The 19,532-nt window shown below is 39.9% G+C and overlaps 1 protein-coding gene across 6 annotated transcripts in view; it reads left to right on the top strand.

Moving 5' to 3' along the window:
• DET1 (DET1 partner of COP1 E3 ubiquitin ligase) overlaps window positions 1–19,532 on the top strand; it is a 56,872-nt gene that overhangs the window by 8,113 nt on the left and 29,227 nt on the right. For 3 of the 6 annotated variants that reach the window (XM_012438667.2, XM_012438665.2, XM_012438664.2), the window contains 3 exons: window positions 2,980–3,167; window positions 12,503–12,694; window positions 16,081–16,770. In XM_012438667.2, coding sequence (XP_012294090.1) covers window positions 2,980–3,167; window positions 12,503–12,694; window positions 16,081–16,270 — 570 coding nt within the window. In that variant the 3' untranslated portion in view covers window positions 16,271–16,770. Of the gene's footprint in view, window positions 1–2,979; window positions 3,168–12,502; window positions 12,695–16,080; window positions 16,872–19,532 lie in introns of those variants that run through there. The other 3 variants (XR_001105138.3, XM_012438663.3, XM_012438661.3) reach the window with 3 other exon arrangements.

The raw sequence follows: 19,532 nt of genomic DNA, 5'->3' as shown, positions 1-19,532 counted from the left end.
GTGGTGGGCGGATCACAAGGTCAGGAGTTTGAGACCAGCCTGTCCAACATGGTGAAACCCCGTCTCTACTAAAAATAGAAAAATTAGCCTGGCGCAGTCGTACATACCTGTAATCCCAGCTACTTGGGAGGCTGAGGCAGGAGAATCACTTGAATCCAGGAGGCAGAGGTTGCAGTGAGCTGAGATCACGCCACTGCACTCCAGCCTGGGCGACAGAGCAAGATTCTGTCTCAAAAAAAGAAATACACATTTCACATAGTCTGAATCGACATCCTAGGGCTCAAGCTTAAAATCAACTCCATTTTTCTCTGGTCATATGTATTTATCTGGACAAATGGAAACTAAAGTTCAAGTCATTGACAGGAAGATAGTCAACTGATTACTGCCCTAACTCTTCTGCAGAGCATTTTCAGTACTCATAAGATGGAAGCCCAAATGGTACAAGGTCAAGGTTTGGACTACTTATGGATAACCTGCCTTGATTTTGTAAGACTGTGCTTATTGGTTTGGCTGTTTTAGTTCTGGCAATGAGAATGAGTACACCATACAAAAAGAAAATTCTCTAAGTAACCCTACTTTCCTCCTTAAGTGGTTAATGTCTATTTACTTCTCCATAAAGTCCTATTTATAAGGTAACGAATAGGTGCATTCATGTGTCAGAATTCAGTTTTGTGACTTTACCCTGACCTTGCCCTCATGCTGGGACATGGGTTGTAGAGCAGTGATGAGATCAAAAGGAAGCTGAAATTTATGATCCATGAGGAGAATCATCAGGACAGTGAGTTTTAAAGGTTTTTCAGTTTCGGGGAAGAATGCCTTTCTTTCAGTAGAGGGAAGAAGCATTTCCCGAAAAGTAATAAGGTGATATAAAGAGCACAAAACTGCTAAGATTTAGGGGTTGAAACACTATGTTGAAATTCGGGGTAATTTGGGCATTTGTCTTTGAAAAGCTCTCTACTTCAGTGTTGACCAAGTTAGAGAACTACCTTTCTACACCTTTGTCCCCTACTTCTCCTGTTTGCAGATTGTCTCCTTAGACACTAGTTTGGAAATTCAGAACAACCAGCAAATAGTAAGCCACAAAGTCAGCTGAGTTTGGTATTTCTTATTGACCTGTAGTTAATTCTACCGTTAACAGATTCTGTACAGGGCATCGTGTCCTAAAACCTCACACCAGCTACCTGTGGTAAAATATCTTCTAATATTTTCCTTCTGAATCATAGTTTATGTGTTCTAAAAAAAAAAGTAGGGGAGTAATATGGTTAGAGATCATTTATTGTGGGTTTTTTTCTTCCCTATCAGTGATGGAGTCACCCATTGAGCGATCATGGGTGAGCATCTGGTTCATCTTATGTATCATGGGATATTGCAGTGAAGTTCTTGACTTTTCTACCCTCCTGTTCTTTATTTCCCAGTCTGCCTTGGAGGGAAGGCTAATAAATGTTTGTGTAATTCCATATCCATATAATTATGAGAGATTCTGGTGAAGCCCTGATAGGATCAAAGTATTGTCCAGGGCTATAGAAAGGACATGAATCAATCTTTTATTTAGGTTTGAGCTATAATTACCTTTTTATTTTGGAAGGAATAAGTTGTCTGTGACTGCTGCCTTTGAGATTATCCTTTTCTTCTTTGCTAAAAGGTGACCTAGTTTTTTCTGGTAACTACAATATGTTGTAGCTAGAAACATAACTAGGGCTCTATGTTTTGCTTATAGAGTTTGTAACTCTAAACCTAATCTTTCTGCCCTAGTTGTCCTCCGCACTCCCCCCTCAGTTTGATAGGTTCCGGTAAGATTAATAAGTAAAAAGTACATCCAAACACAGGCCCTCGGTAATATTATGAGTATTATTCTCAGGTTACCCTCTAGCCTCTTTAATTTACACCTAAATTTAATTTGCAGGTGATTGCAAAAGCCATGTAATATAAGCTCTGAGGAGGATTACTTACTAGTAAAACAGGTGGGTCGAATGGCTCCAGAAATTGGTAATAGAGATTTAAACTCAATCATAGGAGGCTGAAGTACTAATCCTAGTGGTCTGAGAACTTCTAGAGTCCTGTTAGAAGCTTGTAGTTAATTAACACTGCTACATTCACTGTAACAAAAATTAGGGGTTCTTGGAGCTTCCTTGTTAGGCAGAGCAGAGCACTGGTGGTTTAAAGGAAGACAGCTAGCCACCGAGGGGCCCAGTTAGAAAAAGCAGTAACTCTGCCACCAATGGCATTTGAATGCTTTCAGGTTCCCCCTCTGATCTTAATTGCTACAACTCTCAAATGTATTTTACAAATGCTCTTGGCCGAAAGAACATTTATGAAGAAAAAAGTGGAAAATGCCTATCTGATTTTTCATTTGTTCAGCAGTACCCCGCCTGTATACAACTTGCCTGAGCAGTTTAGAACACGATGTGCTTAAGGTGCCTCTCTGTATGTTAGAAATATTAAGAGGGGAAATAAGTGCCCCTAAATTGAACTTTCAGCTGTACATATACAAGAGAAAATAATTTGCCAACAGGCAGCCCAGGCTGCAAATCACTTGCTCAGCAGGAAATAAAATTAAATCTGGCATTTTAAAAAGTGTTTTTTATCTCAGGGTGGGTTGGGGAGCAAGTAGGGGATAAACACATGGAAAGACAAATGCTGAATTTGCACAGTTTGAAGTGAAAATTTAAAACCTTTTTATACTTATATGCTGGCCATCTCAGTGATTCTAGCAGCACAGATACAGTGGGAAATCTGGCAACATTGAGGCTCTCAATTGATAAATCCCACTGTTGCTTCCGCTTTTCCCAGAACCACTTGGAGCCATGTTTCCACCTTAGTGGTAAAGCTGAGGTGTTTGCTTGTTTTTGTTGTTGTTGTTGTTGTTATGTTTTGTTTTGTTTAGGAAAATTCATGCCTTGAATTTTAGCCAAGTGATAAGTTTCCTAGGCATGGCATTATACTCAGCTGTCCCATAGCTCTCTCTTCCTTCTTTTGCAGGCATCTTTCTTTGTGGTGTACAATATGGTGACAACAGAGGTGATTGCTGTGTTTGAGAATACGTCAGATGAGCTTTTGGAGCTCTTTGAGAACTTCTGTGACCTTTTTCGTAATGCTACCCTGCACAGTGAAGTCCAGTTTCCCTGCTCAGCTTCTAGCAACAATTTTGCAAGGCAGATCCAGCGCCGGTAAGCTGTTCCACTGGGCTCAACAGTCTTAATTTTTCTTCAGAAAAATTGGTGTTAGGCCAGTAGCTGTTTTCTCCAGGAAAGTTTTTCTTCTTCTGTCTGTCCACATAGCTTTAGTTAGTCTGCCTGTTGTAACCCCTGTTACTTCCTGAACTTCTTTCTATCTCAGCACCTGTGGAGTTATTTGTGCCTTGTCTGTGATTCTTCCTAGACTGTATGTGAACTGCAGAAATTAGAGACTGTGTCTTCATTTATTGCTTTGTCCTCAGTGGTACACTGTCAAGCACTTACATGTTTATTAAATGACTAAGGAAATCATTTTAGAACTTTTCGTTAAACATGATATGTTGAACACATGTATTTATCTTTGCTTCATCCCTAAATCCCACTAAAATGACAATAAAGGAATAAGAGGTAGAAACCTGTAAGAACAAAGAGAATAAGAGAGGAGATGATGGGAAACAGGATATACTAACAAAGTTTTAAAAGCAGAAAAGCCAATGAATGAGTGAGAACTGACTTAGCATACCTCAGAGAGCAGAAACACAAGGCTGCAGAGCTTAGTCATCAAGAAACAAGCCGCCTCACACCAGAGAACTCTGGAAAGGGCCAGGAAGTTGGAGGTCCTAGGTGCCCCTGAAGGTACCTCTGAAGGTATCTGCGAGGTAGGCTGAAAAATGAAGAGGATTGGTAAAGTTCTTTTTTTTTTTTTTTTTTTTTTTTTTAAATACAGAGTCTCACTCTGTTGCCCAGGCTGGAGTGCAGTGGCACAATCTCAGCTCAGTGTTAACCTCCACCTCCCGTGTTTGAGCAATTCTCCTGCCTCAGCCTCCTGAGTAGCTGGGACTACAGGTGTGCACTACCATGCCTGGCTAATTTTTGTACTTTTTAGTAGAAACAGGGTTTCACCCTATTTGATAGGCTGGTCTTCAAACTCCTGACCTCATGATCCATCCACTTCAGCCTCCCAAAATGCTGGGATTACAAGCGTGAGTGGTAAAGTTCTTAAAAGGAGCAGTCAGACCCTCTAGATCCATTTTCTAGGTCTGCATAGCCAAGTGACTATCTCTTCTACCTCCTCAAAAGGCTGGAAGTTTATTCTCTGGACAGATTGAACCAGATGGGCTCTGGTCTCAGGTTCATGAGGTATATCTAAAAGTAGGGATAAGACATGTTATGCCAAAAACAGGAATTAGGAGAAAGTTGACATGCTGAAGGGTAAGACTCCTATCCCCCTTCCTAGATATTGCATCCAGGCTTATCCTCTCCAGGCAGGAGATTAGAGATTTTTCCCAAGGGAAACTGACCAACACAAAGAGGAGACTTCCAGATATTGACACTTGGAGTCCCTTTACAAATCACTTAGGTCACCCTAAATATATACGCACCAGTCAGCAAGGCTCTTCTGTGAGCCAGAGCTTCTAATAAGTGCTGTGGTACATTACTATGAAACAAATACTTAGTTTGGGTCAAGGCCCTAAACTGAATCCTACTTTAGTTAGGCAGTGCTTTATCATACTTCACATACTTAAATTGTTTCCCTTACTTTAGGCAGTAATGGTAATGGAAACTACCTGTTTTAGGTCCAAAGATAGATAAGACCATAGTGAGTGGATGAATCAGAATAAGCATTACTGCCATTGCGAAAAACAAATATCTTAATTCAGTGGCATCATACTTACATAAAAAGATAGTACTCAATTACAGATAGATGGCTATTGATTTCAGACAACTGACTTGCATTTTCCTTTTACTTTGGTTCACACAAATCTTCTGCCTTACTAGTATCTCTTCAGTATAGAAGAATTTTTAGATGCAGAACATGGGTCAGATTTTGCTTTTTTCATTTTGGGATGAATTTTCTTTTAAAATTTCTTCAAAATTAAGCAGATAATTAACAAGTAACAGTCTGAGTGTGGTGGCCTGTGCGTGTAATCCCAACACTTTGGAAGGTCAAGGCAGGTGGATTACTTGAGCCCACATTTCAAGACCAGCCTAGGCAACATGGCAAAACCATGTCTTTACAAAAAATTAAAAAAAATTAGCCGAGCATGGTGGCACATGGCTGTAGTCCCAGCTACTAGGGTGGCTAAGGTGGGAGGATCACTTCAGCCTGGGAGGCAGAGGTTGCGGTGAGCCGTGAGTGTGCCACTGCATTCCAACCTGGGTGACAGAGCAGGACCCTGTCTCAAAAACAAAAAACAGAAACAACAAAAGATGGGTACACTCAGTCAAAACATCAAAGAAGTCACCTGATGACTTAAGCTCCATGAAGGCAGGGATTTTGTCTATTATGTCTACTGTCATATCCACAACACCAAGGGCATTGTCTGCCCAGTGGGAGGAGCTCAGTAGTTATTTGCTGAATGAATGAAGTTATCTAGGAATTAAGGGAAGCTATTTTCCAAAAATTACTTCAGAATACATCTGGAATTAAACAAAATTACAGAAAGCGCCAGAAAAGAACTGAGGAGAAAGGTGGTATATTCCAGCTCAGTGATCTTCAGAGTTTCCTTTACTATCAAAAGATTTTGAAAAGCTGTGGGTACCCTCACATATTTTTAAGTTGATTTTTAATTTATTTTCCTGTTACTACTATATTTAAGTAGTTGTAGAGGATGCTATTTTCAGTGTATATTAAACACTGACATTTAAAATAAAGTTATTCCAACACTTTAAAATATAGCAAAAGGATGCTAATTACCATAGTAATTTGGTATTCAAGTATTTTATATGAAAAGTTCATAGCAAAGTATACCCAAAACTGGGAATTTTACATTGTTTCTTCTAATTCTCAAATTTATATATCTATTCTATCTCCCCTACAGAATTGTATGCTAATATATTTTGTTGACCACTAATCATACTTTGCTATATTGAAAATATAATGTATATATAAATTGAAATTTTTTTTTTAACTTCTTGTGAACACAAGGTTCTAAGTATTAAATTTTTATAGTAATCTTTTCCCAGTAATATTCTGATAAAAATCAATGAAATTGGGACTTTTATAGGTCAAAATAAATGTTCAGGAATAAAAATGGACACCAGGGATCATGAGTCATTTAAGGAAAGCCTTTATCCTAAAAGAGACCAACACAAAACAAACAGAATAAGGAATAAAGAGTAAGCAAACAGGCCTGGCGTGATGGCTTATGCCTTTAATCCTAACTCTTTGAGAGGTTGGTGTGGACCGATTGCTTAAGCTCAGGAGTTTGAGACCAGCCTGGGTAACATGGCAAAACCTTGTCTCTACAAAAAAAAAAAAAAATTATCTGGGTGTGGTGGCATGCAACTGTAGTCCTGGCTACTTGGAGGGGCTGAGGCAAGAAGATTGCTTGAGCCTGGGAGGTGGAGGTTGCAGTGAACCGAGATCAAGCTACTGCACTCCAGCGCTCCAATGTGGGTGACAAAGTGAGACCCTATCTCAAAAAAAAAAAAAAAGGAAACAGTGTTACACTCACCAAAACAATTGAAGTTCTAAAAACAGGAACATTCCTAGAACAATGAGAAATTTTTGAAAATTTAAAATTTGTTAGATATAGTAGAGGAACCCTCCAACAAAGTAGAATAAATACATAAGAGATGGGACATAGAAGAGAAATATTAAAAAAAAAAATAGAGTATATGCCTAGGAGGTCAAATATCTGACTAATTCCTGAAGGAGCAGTAGAGAAAACAAAGTGGAGAAATAATGAGATACCTTCACAGAACTGAAGAACATACATTCTTAGATTGGCAGGACCATCCATTGCTGGAGCTGGCTTGTACTGGCTTATGAGACCTGACTGTTAAACTTTCAGGAATTTTTGCAAGCTGATTGTTAAACAAAGTTGTTATTAAATATTATTTCCGATTTATTTCTTATTTTACTGTTACTTAGGCTCTTGTGGTTATTTGCATCTATTTTATCTATATGGTGTAAATACTATATAATAATATGCTACTGCTCATTTTTTGACAACTGCACATTCAGTAATGTCACATTGGTACCTTGGTCATAGCAGGAAGATTTACTCCACAGAAATCGGCAAGCACTACAAACCATGGCTTTTTTTCCCTGAGAAAAATTAAACCTTTACCCATGCACCAATGGATTCATCTAGTACCCAGTACAGTCAATGAAAAAGACCCACACCGAGAGGCATATCATTGGAAAATTTTGGAACATTAGGGATAAAGAGAACATTGTAAAAACTTTGAGAAAGAATGTACATTTCACATGTAAAAACAATAAGTCATCATAATTGCATTAGACTTATCAATAATACTGAAAGCTTGAAGTCATTAAAATCATGCCCTCAGAATTCTATGAAAAGGGTGGTTTGCAATTTAGAATTCTATATCCATATAATAGGGTGGAATGTAGACATTTTCAAACTTGTAAAGTCTGGAAAGATTACCTCTCATGTACCTTTTCTAAGGAAGCCTATGGAGATGTACTTCAATAAACCACAAAAGAATGGTATGTAGAAAATAGTCTGACACTGGAGAGAGGCAGACGGAGGATAATGGTAAAGGGAATTTGCAGAATGACTGTCCACTAGTCAGACCAGATGGAAGCAGGAGAGTGGAGGAGTCTAAGAGGAGTGTATCCAAGGGAAAAATAAAATGGTTAGAATACTGGTAGGTACAAGTATATGAAGAAGAGATTGTCAGTTCTTTCCTAGTAGAGTTGTCAGCCTTCACTGAGAAGGTGGTAGATGAGCAAAGCTTTTGAAGGAAGTCAGCGAGCAAGCCATGTAGTTAGCAGGAGGAAGTATATACCCAGCAAAAGGAATAGCATATCTAAAGGCCCTGAGTTGGATCTGATGCATTTGAGGGACACCAGGAAGGCCAGGGTGGCTGGACTGGGGTGAGCAAGGGGCAGAGCAGTTGGAAATTGGCGGGGAACGTAGGCACATACGTAGGGCCATTCTGTGGCTTTGGCTTTAACTAGATGAGGTAGATTGTGCCATGTTTCAGCAGAGAAGTGACATAGTCTCACTTATGTTTTAACAAGGTCACTGTAGCTGTTCTGTTAAGAGTAGAATGTAGGCAGGAAGTGTTGCCACCTTCCTGCCTACAGGGATACCAGTTAAGAGACTGTCTTAACTGGTATCTTAACAGGGATACCAGTTAAGAGACTGTTGGAGTGATCCAGTAAGTATAACTATGGCATTCTGTTTCCTGCCACTAGGATTTAAGTTCTTTACTGTCCACTGATGTATCCTAAGCACTTAGAAGAGTGCCTGGCACATACCAGGTCCTCTGTGAGTATTTGTTGCTTAACAGTGGTGGCTTGGATCAGGGTGGTAGCATTGGGAATAGTAAATAATTATATTCTCAATGTATTTTGAAGGTAGAGCCCAATAGATTAATGGAGGATGGTCTATGGGCTATGAAAGAACAAAGTCAAAGATAATTCTAACATTGCTGGATTGAACAGCTTCCAAGAGAGAGTTGCCATTAAACTGTGAACCTATGGGTGGAGCAGGGTTAGGGGAGAAGATCAGAAGTTCCGGAAGTGGAGATGTCTCAGTTTCTCAAAGGAGTGTTAGCTGTGTCACAGCCACTTGACAAGTACAATAGGGACTGAAAATTAACTATTGGAGTTAGCAACATGGAGATCATCAGTAACCTTGACAAGAGTAGTTTGGGTGAGATGGTGGGGTGAAAGCCTCTTTAGGGTGGGTTTAAGAAAGAATGGGAGGAGAAAAGTTGGACAGTATGGAAAAGTATTTTGAGGAGTTTTATTACAACGGGAGCTGAAAAGTGGTGCTTTAGCTAGAGGAGTAGGTAGTGTTAGATTTTGTTTTTGTTGTTTTTTAAATGGGAGGAAAAAAATGGCATGTTTTTATACAGATGGGATTGATCCTGTAGACAAGGGGAAACAGTTGAGGAAAGTGGAAGAACTGTTTAAGTGTATGGGAGGAGTTGGGCACCAGTGCACAGGCAGAGGGATTTATTTTGCATGGGAGCACAGAAAATTATATATGTACAAATGTTGGGTAGATGTGTTGATGGGAGCTTTAAAAACGTTATCTTCTGCTAACTTCTATTTGTCAGTAACAAAGTAAGCAATGCCGTTAGCTGAGTGAGCATGGAGGAGGGGAGATGAAGTAGTCATGGAAGAGAATGGGAGTCTGGAAAGACTATGGAAATGTAGCATTAAGTGCCCTGCAGCATTAAGGGCCCACATAAACGTCATGGCCATAGGTTTAAAGTGAGCATTGTATGATTTTCTACAGCCATGGAAAAAAATGAGTGGTACAGGCCTGGAATAGGTAGAGTTAAGCCTAGCTGGAGGTTATAGTTTTTCTAAGCAAGTACAAAACAAGAGAATTCAAGATTGTTGAGGATGCATGCAATAGAGTGATTTAGTGATTTCATCTTATGTGGAAGGAAGGAAGAGAGGACATAATGAGAGTGTCAGATGTCAAGAAATTGGTAGAATCAGTGGATTATAGGTCCTGTGGGGGTTGAAGGATTGCCAAAGTTGGGACGAATAGAGGGAGTGAACTGGAAAGATGGGAGAGAAGATGGTTGGAGAGCGTGATGGTCTACCCTGTGACTAGAGAGGGGTTGTAGTTGTTGGTAATGGTAAGGTTGAGGGTGTGACTGTGAAATAAGCAGTTGAGGTTGAGAGGAGGTTAGGGAACTCGTAGGAGGCTATGATGCTGTAAAGAACATCTCTGGCCAGGCACGGTGGCTCACGCCTATAATCCCAGCACTTTAGGAGGCCGAGGCGGGTGGATCACGAGGTAAAGAGATCGAGACCATCCTGGTCAACATGGTGAAACCTTGTCTCTACTAAAAATACAAAAATTAGCTGGGCATGGTGGCGCGCGCCTGTAGTCCCAGCTACTCAGGAGGCTGAGGCAGGAGAATTGCTTGAACCCAGGAGGCGGAGGTTGTGGTGAGCCGAGATCGCGCCATTGCACTACAGCCTAGGTAACAAGAGTGAAACTCCATCTCAAAAAAAAAAAAAAATCTAAAAAAAAAAAAAAATCTCTAAGAATTTTGAAATTTCCGAGAATTAGGAGCGGTGTAGTTGGACAACAGTGACACTGAGGCAGGAGCTATAAAGTGTGAAGACATCAAAGGGAGTGACTGCTTTTAACCAGTGGGGAGCGTGGAGAGTGGAGGTGGTAGGTGCTGCAGAGAAAGAGGAACTGCTTCAAACTGTAGATTGTCACAGATGCTTTGATTTGTGGTCATCACAAAGCTGTGAGTTAGCCCCCATCATTTTACCTTTGAAAGCCAGGGAGTCAGTGAGTCAGGCAAGGCTAGAGTATAGGTTATGAGATGGTGCTAGATCATTGCTGAAAACCAGAGTGCCCAGGATTTTTTATTTCAGCTCAAATGAAAGGGAAAAAATAAGCTGTATTTGGCCCAAGGTTTATTTTTATGTTTTATACTGAGGCTGCGAAAATTACTGTCAGAAGGAGTAATGGAAAAGCAGCGTTGCTTGCTAGACTTTCTTTGGGGGGAGCAGAAAAGTATTCACGTCCATCTAATACCATAGGTTAATAGTGAAAATAAAAATTACCCTCAATTAATCTCTCTGGTCTCACGGAAGTCAAGAACATTGAAGTTTTTTGTTCCATTTGTTTCAGGGATGAGACATTATACTTTTCCCCCAGACTAAAAAAAATTATATCCCCTTGATTGTTGAACCATATGATATGTTTGAATATAGAGGTTTAAAAAATATATACTGATAGACAATTGACATTCTTTCTGAGAAACTGTAGGAAAGTGAAAAATAAAAAAATTCAAAATGTCATTCTACAACCATTAACATTTTAATGTATTTCTGCTAGTCTTTGCTTTAAGTGTGAGTTTTTGTTTTCTTTGTATTTTTAGCCATATTTTATAGACAGTATTGTATCCTTGTTTTACTTACATGCTAAACATTTCACCTGTTGCTGTATAATCTTTGAAAATCATAGTTTTCTATTAGCTTTTTAGTTTTTTCTTCCTCTATAAACAGTACTGTATGAATGTACACAGATTTTTCTGCATCTAGGAGTGAGTTCTTAGGGTAAGTTTCCAGAAGAATAGAATATTCTTTTCAAAGAATATTAAATTTAGTTTTGTGGCTGGGCACAGTGGCACACGCCTGTAATCCCAGCACTTTGGAGGGCTGAAGCAGGTGGATTGCTTGAGGCCAGGAGTTGAAGACCAGTCTGGGCAACATGGCAAGACCCTGTCTCTACAAAAAAATAAAAAAATAAGAAAAATTTAGCTGGATGTGGTGGCATGTACCTAGCTGAGGTGGAAGGATCGCTTGAGCCCAGAGGAGGCAGAGTTTTCAGTAAGCTGAGATTGTGCCACTGCCCTCCAGCCTGGGCAACACAGTGAGACCCTGTCTGAAAAAAAATAAAATAAAATTTAGTATTCGTTACAGTTATGAGAAATAACTGTTCTGTCATTATTTTCAAAGATAAGTCAGATACATGACTCGGTCTGTTACTGTTCTTCTAGATACTGGTGTTTCTGCAGGAGTATAGGTAGCTAGTTTCCAAATTTTATTTAAACAAACAAAATGGGTAATTTATTTGTGAAAAGGCTTGCTGGAAGTTGGTGATCCCAAGAAGAGTCAGAGGGAGGCTGATCTGTTCAGGGTTCTCTATTCTCTATAACTCCTCCCTAATTCAGTCTAATGCACTTATTTGGGGAAAGTAAGTTCTTGACCTTTTTCCCCAGTTGAGCTGTTATTAGAAAACAGTAGAAATAGTTGTCATAAACTAGTTATACTCATTTTAAACTTGTTTGTAGAGTCTTTGTTGACTTTTCTAAAGTAGGGGCAGGTTTGGTGGCTCATGTCTGTAATCCTAGCATTTTGGGAGGCCAAGGCAGACAGATCAGTTGAACTCAGGAGTTCAAGACCAGCCCAAGCAACATGGTGAAATCTCATCTGTATAAAAAAATACAAAAATTAGCTGGTTGTGGTAGTATGTGCCTATAGTCCCATCTACTCTAGGGGCTGAGGTATGAGGAATGCTTGAGCCCGGGAGGTTGAGGTTGCAGTGATCTGAGATCATGCCACTGTACTCCAGCCTAGGCAACAAACCAAGACCCTGTCTCAAAAAAATTCCCCCAAAAGCCCAAACATGTTTCTAAAGTAATTTATTGTTTTCCATTTTTAGTTATATGTTTTGCTTTTTAAAAGTATTTGTAGCTGGCCAGACTTGTAGTATGTGAGAGAAAGTTCCGTCTCAATTCATTACCTAGGTTTTAATGTGTATGTAAAGAATGAGTTGTTCTTAGACATGTATTTGTCAATTTAAAATCCAAGACAGCTTTGTGTACCCACTAACAAAGCCTTCCTCACTGGCCCTTTCATTTAGGTTCAAAGACACTATTATAAATGCCAAGTATGGAGGGCACACAGAGGCAGTACGCCGGCTGCTGGGTCAGCTCCCCATCAGTGCTCAGTCTTACAGCGGTAGCCCCTATCTGGATTTGTCTCTCTTCAGTTATGATGACAAGTGGGTATCTGTCATGGAGCGGCCCAAGACTTGTGGAGATCACCCAATCAGGTACAGTGTCTCTGCTGTAGCTACAAACTGCTCAAGGCCTACAGATGGCCTGCTTTCTTCTTCTCTTCTTCTGGACATCATTTCATTGTGACTGTCTCCACTTGTACTCATGGGTAGGACTGAAAAGGCAGGCTATTTCTATAATGCAGTGAGTGCTTTGATCATTTAGGTACTAGTCTCATTAATTATTCCTATTCCTTGCTTCTCATCAGAACATCTAATTCAGATAATTGTTGTCCTCTTTTAATGGTTTCCAGGGGAGGAAGCTGTGTTTTCCCATTTAATAATCTAATACCATTCCATAATAGTTTTTGGTCCTTGAGACTTTATAATTATGCATCTAACACACATTATTTTATCCTACCATGTTACCTAATAGAAAAAATAGCAGAGACAATTTGGGGAACTGCTGGCAGGTTTAGGAGAAACTCATGCTTCCTCTCTTGGAGGAATTTTGGAGTGTAGACTACTGTGTTATTGTTGGAACTTTGAAACTGACCTCTTACAAGAAATTCCTTCCTCACAGAAGTCCAGTTTACAGACCCATCTGTCTCTCCATGTATGGAACTGTGTGTTGTAATAGTACTAGGGGGAGAAGCTGGAATTAACTGTCACTAGTGGAGTTACCTCAAGGTGGGTGTGTTCCTGGAGCTCTGAGCTGGAGCTTGGAAGGTCTTTTTGACATAGAAACAGTGGTAGTTAGAGCTTTATCATAGATATATTTCATCATCCAGCCTCATTGTGTATTAAATGGGGCTGTGTGACATATTCTGTATAATTAATCACCATTTATAGTTTTTTTTTTTTTGGGAAATTAGTCAAGTTCCAAAAACTAGTTAATTTTTTTTAATTATGGAAAGTTTTTAACATATACAAAAAAATAGAAGAGTGTAATAAACCTTAATGTACCCATCACCCACTTCAACAATTATCAGCTCATTGGCACTCTTTTCTCACATATTTCCATCAACACCACTACTCCCTCCCTTTCCAACCCCTGTCCTGGGTTAATTTAAAGGAAATCCAAGTTATCCTAGTAAAACAAGTAACACAATTATCCCATCTTAAAAAAATTAACAAAAAATTTTTAGTATCTTCAAATATATAGTTAGTTTTTGTATATCCCTGTTGTCTTGTGAATATTCTTTTTATAGTTTATTTGTTTGCATCAGATCCAAACAAGGTTCATGTGTGGCATTTGGTCATTGTTCCCTTCAGTCATTCTTTTGTTGTTGTTGTTGTTTTGAGACAGAGTCTCACCCTGTTGCCTAGGCTGGAGTGCAGTGGTGCGATCTCGGCCCACTGCAGTCCCCCATCCCGGGTCAAGTGAGTCTCCTGCCTCAGCCTCCCGAGTAGCTGGGATTACAGTTGCCTGCCACCACACCAGCTAATTTTTGTAATTTTGTACAGTTGGGGTTTCACCATGTTGACTAGGCTGGTCTCGAACTCTTGACCTTAGGTGATCCACCTGCCCAGCCTCCCAAAGTGGTGGGATTACAGGCTTGAGCCACCCCTCTTGGCCCAGTCATTTTTGTTTTATAGGTTCTTCTTCCTTCATTTATTTTCTTTGCAATGAAATTGTTGAAGAAACCAGGTTGTTTGCCCTCTAGCATTCTCCAAATTCTAGATTTTGCTCGTTGCATCCCTGGGGTAGTATTTACTATATTTCTTATTTACCCGTATGTCCTGTAAATGGGGAGTGAGATTTAGAAGCTCAAAACAACTCACTTTAAATTACAGTCCCTTTGTTTTTGGGGATTGTGGGAGTAAGACCATGTGCTTTTTACACATAAAAAAGATAGGCCTCATCTGGTGTAAGTCAGGTACCATGAGATACATTTCTCTCTCCTTTCTGACTTTCCTACCTTTCTAATCTAAAATCTGGAAATGCCATTGTTCCTGAATAAAGAGGTTTCTCTTATAATTCTTCTTTATATTTTTAATTTAAAATGAGAAATGTAAGGCTATTAAGGGCATTTGAAGAGAGAATACCATTACTCCAATATCTTTATTGTATAATCCAGTCTAGTCTTTGTCAATATGCATATTTATATTTATATTTAAATGTTAACCGTGATTACAACTGTGTAAATATAAATATAAATTTACACAGTTGTAATCACGGTTAACATCATTTTTTGTAGTCTGTCTTTATTTTATAAACATTATTTTATGTTGTAATTATGCACAGTCCTTACAATTACAGTCCTGATGATGGTGTATTATTCTGTCAAGTAGGTGTACCATGATTTATTTAACCATTCCCGCATTACTGAGGATTTATTCTCTTTCTGCATTTTTACATTAAAACAAATGCCATAGCAGTCCTCTTTATTCATGTACTGGTTATTTCATTTAAATCAAATTCTGAAGATATAAATTCTTGGATATGGGATTGTGGAGTCAAAAGGCATAGATATCTTTAGGTCTGCTTATATATTGGATTTCCAAAAGGAGATTATAGGTCTCTTTAATTCAAGGCTTTTTATTTTCTAGAATCCTCCCTGCCACTCCATCCCTACCTGCCTCCCCACCCCCACCTGCCTCTGCCATTCAGCCTCCACTCACTCATCATCTGTAGTTCCCCAAACCACGGGGCATTTATTTTGCATATGGTAAAGACATTTAAGTACTGGGATGGATGGAAGCATCTTTAGTCTCGTGTATTAGAAGAAAAATTAAGCGCTATTTAGTATTTTGTTTCTATGCATGAAAAAGAACCTTTTAAAAGAATTTATTCTTAAAAATGAAAAATGCAAAAGGTGAGCCTAGATCCACACTGTCTAATATGGTAGCCATTAGCCACATGTGACTATTGAGTACTTAAAATGTGGCTAGTTCAAGTTGAGGTGTGCTTAAGTGTCAAATACACACTAGATTTCCACCATAAAGAGAAATATCTCACTAATATTTTGATATTGATTATAGATTGAAATTATATTTTAGATATATTGGAGTAAATAAAATGTATTATTAAAATTAATTTCCTCTTTTTATTTTTACTTTTTTTAGTACGGATGCATGAAGATTTAAAATTACACATGTGGCTTGCATTTCATTTCTAGCCCTGGCCTAGACAATCTTGAGGCAGGAGCATCTGGAAGCGAAAAGGCTGTAATTAAGGCTAAAACTGAGTCATTCTCAGGAAAGAGAAATGACCAATGACTCAGTACAACATAGTTAGATTTATAATTACTCTTCACTAAATGAGCTGACCATACCAAAGTGATTTTATAGTTCTGATAACCTGGGGCTGATATAAGAGGAGATTTCATTAATAAGGTAGAATAATGAGTTGCCATATTCCCCTGCTGTCTACATTTCAGTTTGATGTTGAATATCAATACTGTCCCTTCTTTCTCTGTCTCTGTCCTTGTTCTTTTTAGGTTCTATGCCCGGGACTCCGGCCTGCTCAAATTTGAGATCCAGGCAGGGTTACTGGGCCGCCCCATCAACCACACAGTGCGACGCCTTGTTGCCTTCACCTTTCACCCTTTTGAGCCTTTTGCTATTTCTGTGCAGAGGACTAATGCTGAGTATGTTGTCAACTTCCATATGCGACACTGCTGCACGTAGGTGCCTCACCAGAGCCAGGTTTTCTGGTCTTCCAAGACTTTGTCACTCTCTTATCTCAGTGGACTCCAAGGCAAAAGCTCCTGACTACTAGCTTTGTTAGTTCCAGCCTGGTATACCTCAGATGGGAGAGAGCCAGAGAGAGGAGTGAGGGTGGCTCAACCTAATGGAATTTTTAAATTGTATACAATACTTTTATTGATTGATATAATATCCTCTTGCCTTTTCCCTGTGGGAATGCCCAGCATTAATTAAGTCCATTTCATGATTGCTTTACTTTGCATTTTATTGCTGTGAAGATGAAAGCATTATGCTTTTACCCCCTTCATGTCACTTCTTTGGCATTATGGTTTGCATCTGAAAACAGTTAAATCATGTTTACTCATGAGAACTGTGTACGTCCTTTCCATTTAGCCAATAAGCACGGCTATCTTTATAAGAGAAAAATAAAACCATGGTATTTTCATACTTAAATATATGTGGTTCAATGACTGCTTTATGTTCCTGTCATACCCAAAGCTCTTCAAGTACTTGGGTTCCAGGAAGGACTGTGAAAGAAATGAGAGGCCATGGATGCAGCAGCTGTTCCTGGGAGAACTAAGTGGTAAGTGCCAGCAGGGAAGACAGTTGTCTGCCAGGATTGTTTCCTTCCCTCGGGTTTTCTCTTGGTAATTGTCACAGCTGGAGGAACTGGGTGTAATTGCACATCCTCGTGTGGAAGCATGCTCCCATCTGTACCATCTGTGTCATGCAGGTGGAAGAGTGAGCAGCTTTCCTTGGCCATAGCAGAAACAAATACTATGTAGCACGTACTATAATTTGGGTAGTGGAGCTGGCAAGCCGCAGGTGTCCCTACAGAGACCAGACTGGCTGTTCTTGGATGGCTGAGCCATCACAGCCACCCCATAAACACCTGCTGGCCCCAGCCACATCCTCTGTCACATTCTCAACTCTTGCCAGCCTGTTTATGTTTTATCTGCATAATGCCAGTAGTGTAGTAGGCTTGTTTAGTAACATCTTACTTTGAAGGTAGCTTTGAAATTTTGGGTTCCAGAGCAGACTGTGAAAGGAGGCATGTATACAAACAGCTGGACCTTGTATTTCCTCTGCCATCCAGACTGACTTTCTTTGGGAAAATAATAAATGTGGTATAAAATGCTGAGCCCCACCAAAAACAGCTCATCTAATTTCAGTGTGATCAAAATGGAGCAGCTAAATGCAGTCTCATTCAGCATTCAGTGTAGGATGTGAGTACCTACTATGAGTCAAGTAGAAACTGTGTCAGGATGCCAAGAAAGGATGAGGAGACAAATAGAGATTATTATAATACAGTACAGTAATAGCTTTAATTGTGTCTCTCTAGGGACAGTGGAGGGAGATGAAGGAAGGGCAGAGAAGGACAAGTATACTGGGGAAGAGCACTGGAGTTGGATAAATGGGAGTGTGTTGTATGACCAAGGGTTGAGGACATTTCAAGGAGAGGCCCAGCATATGCAAAGGTACAGGAGTATGAAAATGGTAAATAAGTGAATACAGCTGCAGCATACACTGGGGCGAGGGAGACAGGGAAAATGTAACTAAACAGGGAGACTGAGGGGATATCGGGAAGAGAGGTCTTGTGCAAGTTGCTAGGGTTTTATGTGGTGGAAGGCATAGTACGAATTTCACAAGGTAACTTGAAGCAATTCAGAAGATGGCTTGGAGGGAATAGAGACTAGAGGAGTCAATGGTGATTCATAGACCAGGTGAATCAATGGTGGTTATCCAGAGGAGAAGAGGAGGATGTGAGTGCTGCCACTGGGCCTCTGGATGGATGAAATAGTAGTAGATCATGAAAAATACAGGGTCCCAAAGCATGGTGATTCTAATTATGTATTAACAATACAGATACTCCTCAACTTCTTAGGGAGTTAATGTCCAGAGAAACCCATTGTAAGTCGAAGATATCTGATGATGGGTTTATCTGGGCATAACTTGGTCTTAAGGACTTTACTGAATGTGTATTGCGTTTGCACTCTTGTAAAGTAAAAAAATCCTGAGTTGAGCCTTTGTTAAGTCAGGTACAGGCTGTAATTGTGTTCTTGTAGTGTACTACCCATTACTCCAGGAGAAGTTGTATTACATGTTTGTGGGGCTGAACTAACCTTTCTTCATAGAAACACTTTACCTGCAGCCTTTTCTTTGAACCAGGTGGTTTGATTGTACCTGAGGACCTGGCAGAGTGGAAAGAGCATGGAGTGTGAAGTCACTCGGGTCTCGGTGGGAATCCTGGCCCTTCTGCTCATTCATGTGTGATCCTGGGCCAGTCTCTTATCTTTTCTGAAACTTAATTTGCACTTTCCTTCGCCTTAGCCACACATTCCATTGGTCCTATCTTAGATTTTTTTTTTTAATCACCTCTAACTGCTCACCTCTGAACTTTCCATTTCATAACTCATACACTCCACTCTGACCACTCCCTTTTAGCCTTTCACCTCACTTACTTCACTGCCTCCACTACAGAGGATCTTAGACCCCACTGAAGCCTCCAGTCCCTGACCCAAGTTAAGGTAAGGTTAAACTGCTATAGCTAAAAGACCCTACAATGCAGTGATTAGACAAGACAGGAGTTTTTTTTTTTTCTCTCTCTCTCTCTCAGGTCACAGTGCAGGCAAATGTTAAAAGTCAGTGAGTGGTTCTGCCACACACAGCCTGAAGGACCCAAGTATCTTTCATCTTGTTTCTTTTCAATTCACTGTGGCATTGTCCCGGATTGAGATAGGGAAAGGGTGAGTGTGGAGAAGACTCTCCATTAGGAGCACACATCACTACCCATCATGTTCCATTGGAGATGTCCTCACCATATGGCCACATAACAAACAAGGGAGCTTGGGAAATGTAGTGTGCCTGGCCAGCAGTGTGCTGGGTAGTCTTGCATTCAGAAGAAGAGATAATGGGTTTTGGTGGACCACTAGCCTTTGCTGGGATACCAGCATCTTCACTAGCTGTCACCTACCCTCAGATCCTCTCCTCTTTCCTTAGCCTAGGTTGCATGATCTAACACTATAATCACTCACTTAACTTCCTTGTTATTCTACCTCCTTCATGTAAATTCTGAAAACTCTCAACTCTGTACATGTCTGTCTGAACAGTTGAAAATAGCTGCAGAAAAATCATGTCTATTCTTAAATTCCTGACCACAGATCTAAAATGGGCACTCAAGAATACTGAGCAATCCTTTCAACCTTCTAGGACTCTCCTTATCTGTTTACTTTCCAACTCTCTG

This window comes from Aotus nancymaae, unplaced genomic scaffold (assembly GCF_030222135.1).
Source record: "Aotus nancymaae isolate 86718 unplaced genomic scaffold, 86718_ANA_hifiasm-v0.15.2.pri h1tg000014l, whole genome shotgun sequence".
Lineage (NCBI taxonomy): Eukaryota > Metazoa > Chordata > Mammalia > Primates > Aotidae > Aotus > Aotus nancymaae.
This window is presented reverse-complemented; position numbering and strand designations above follow the sequence as displayed.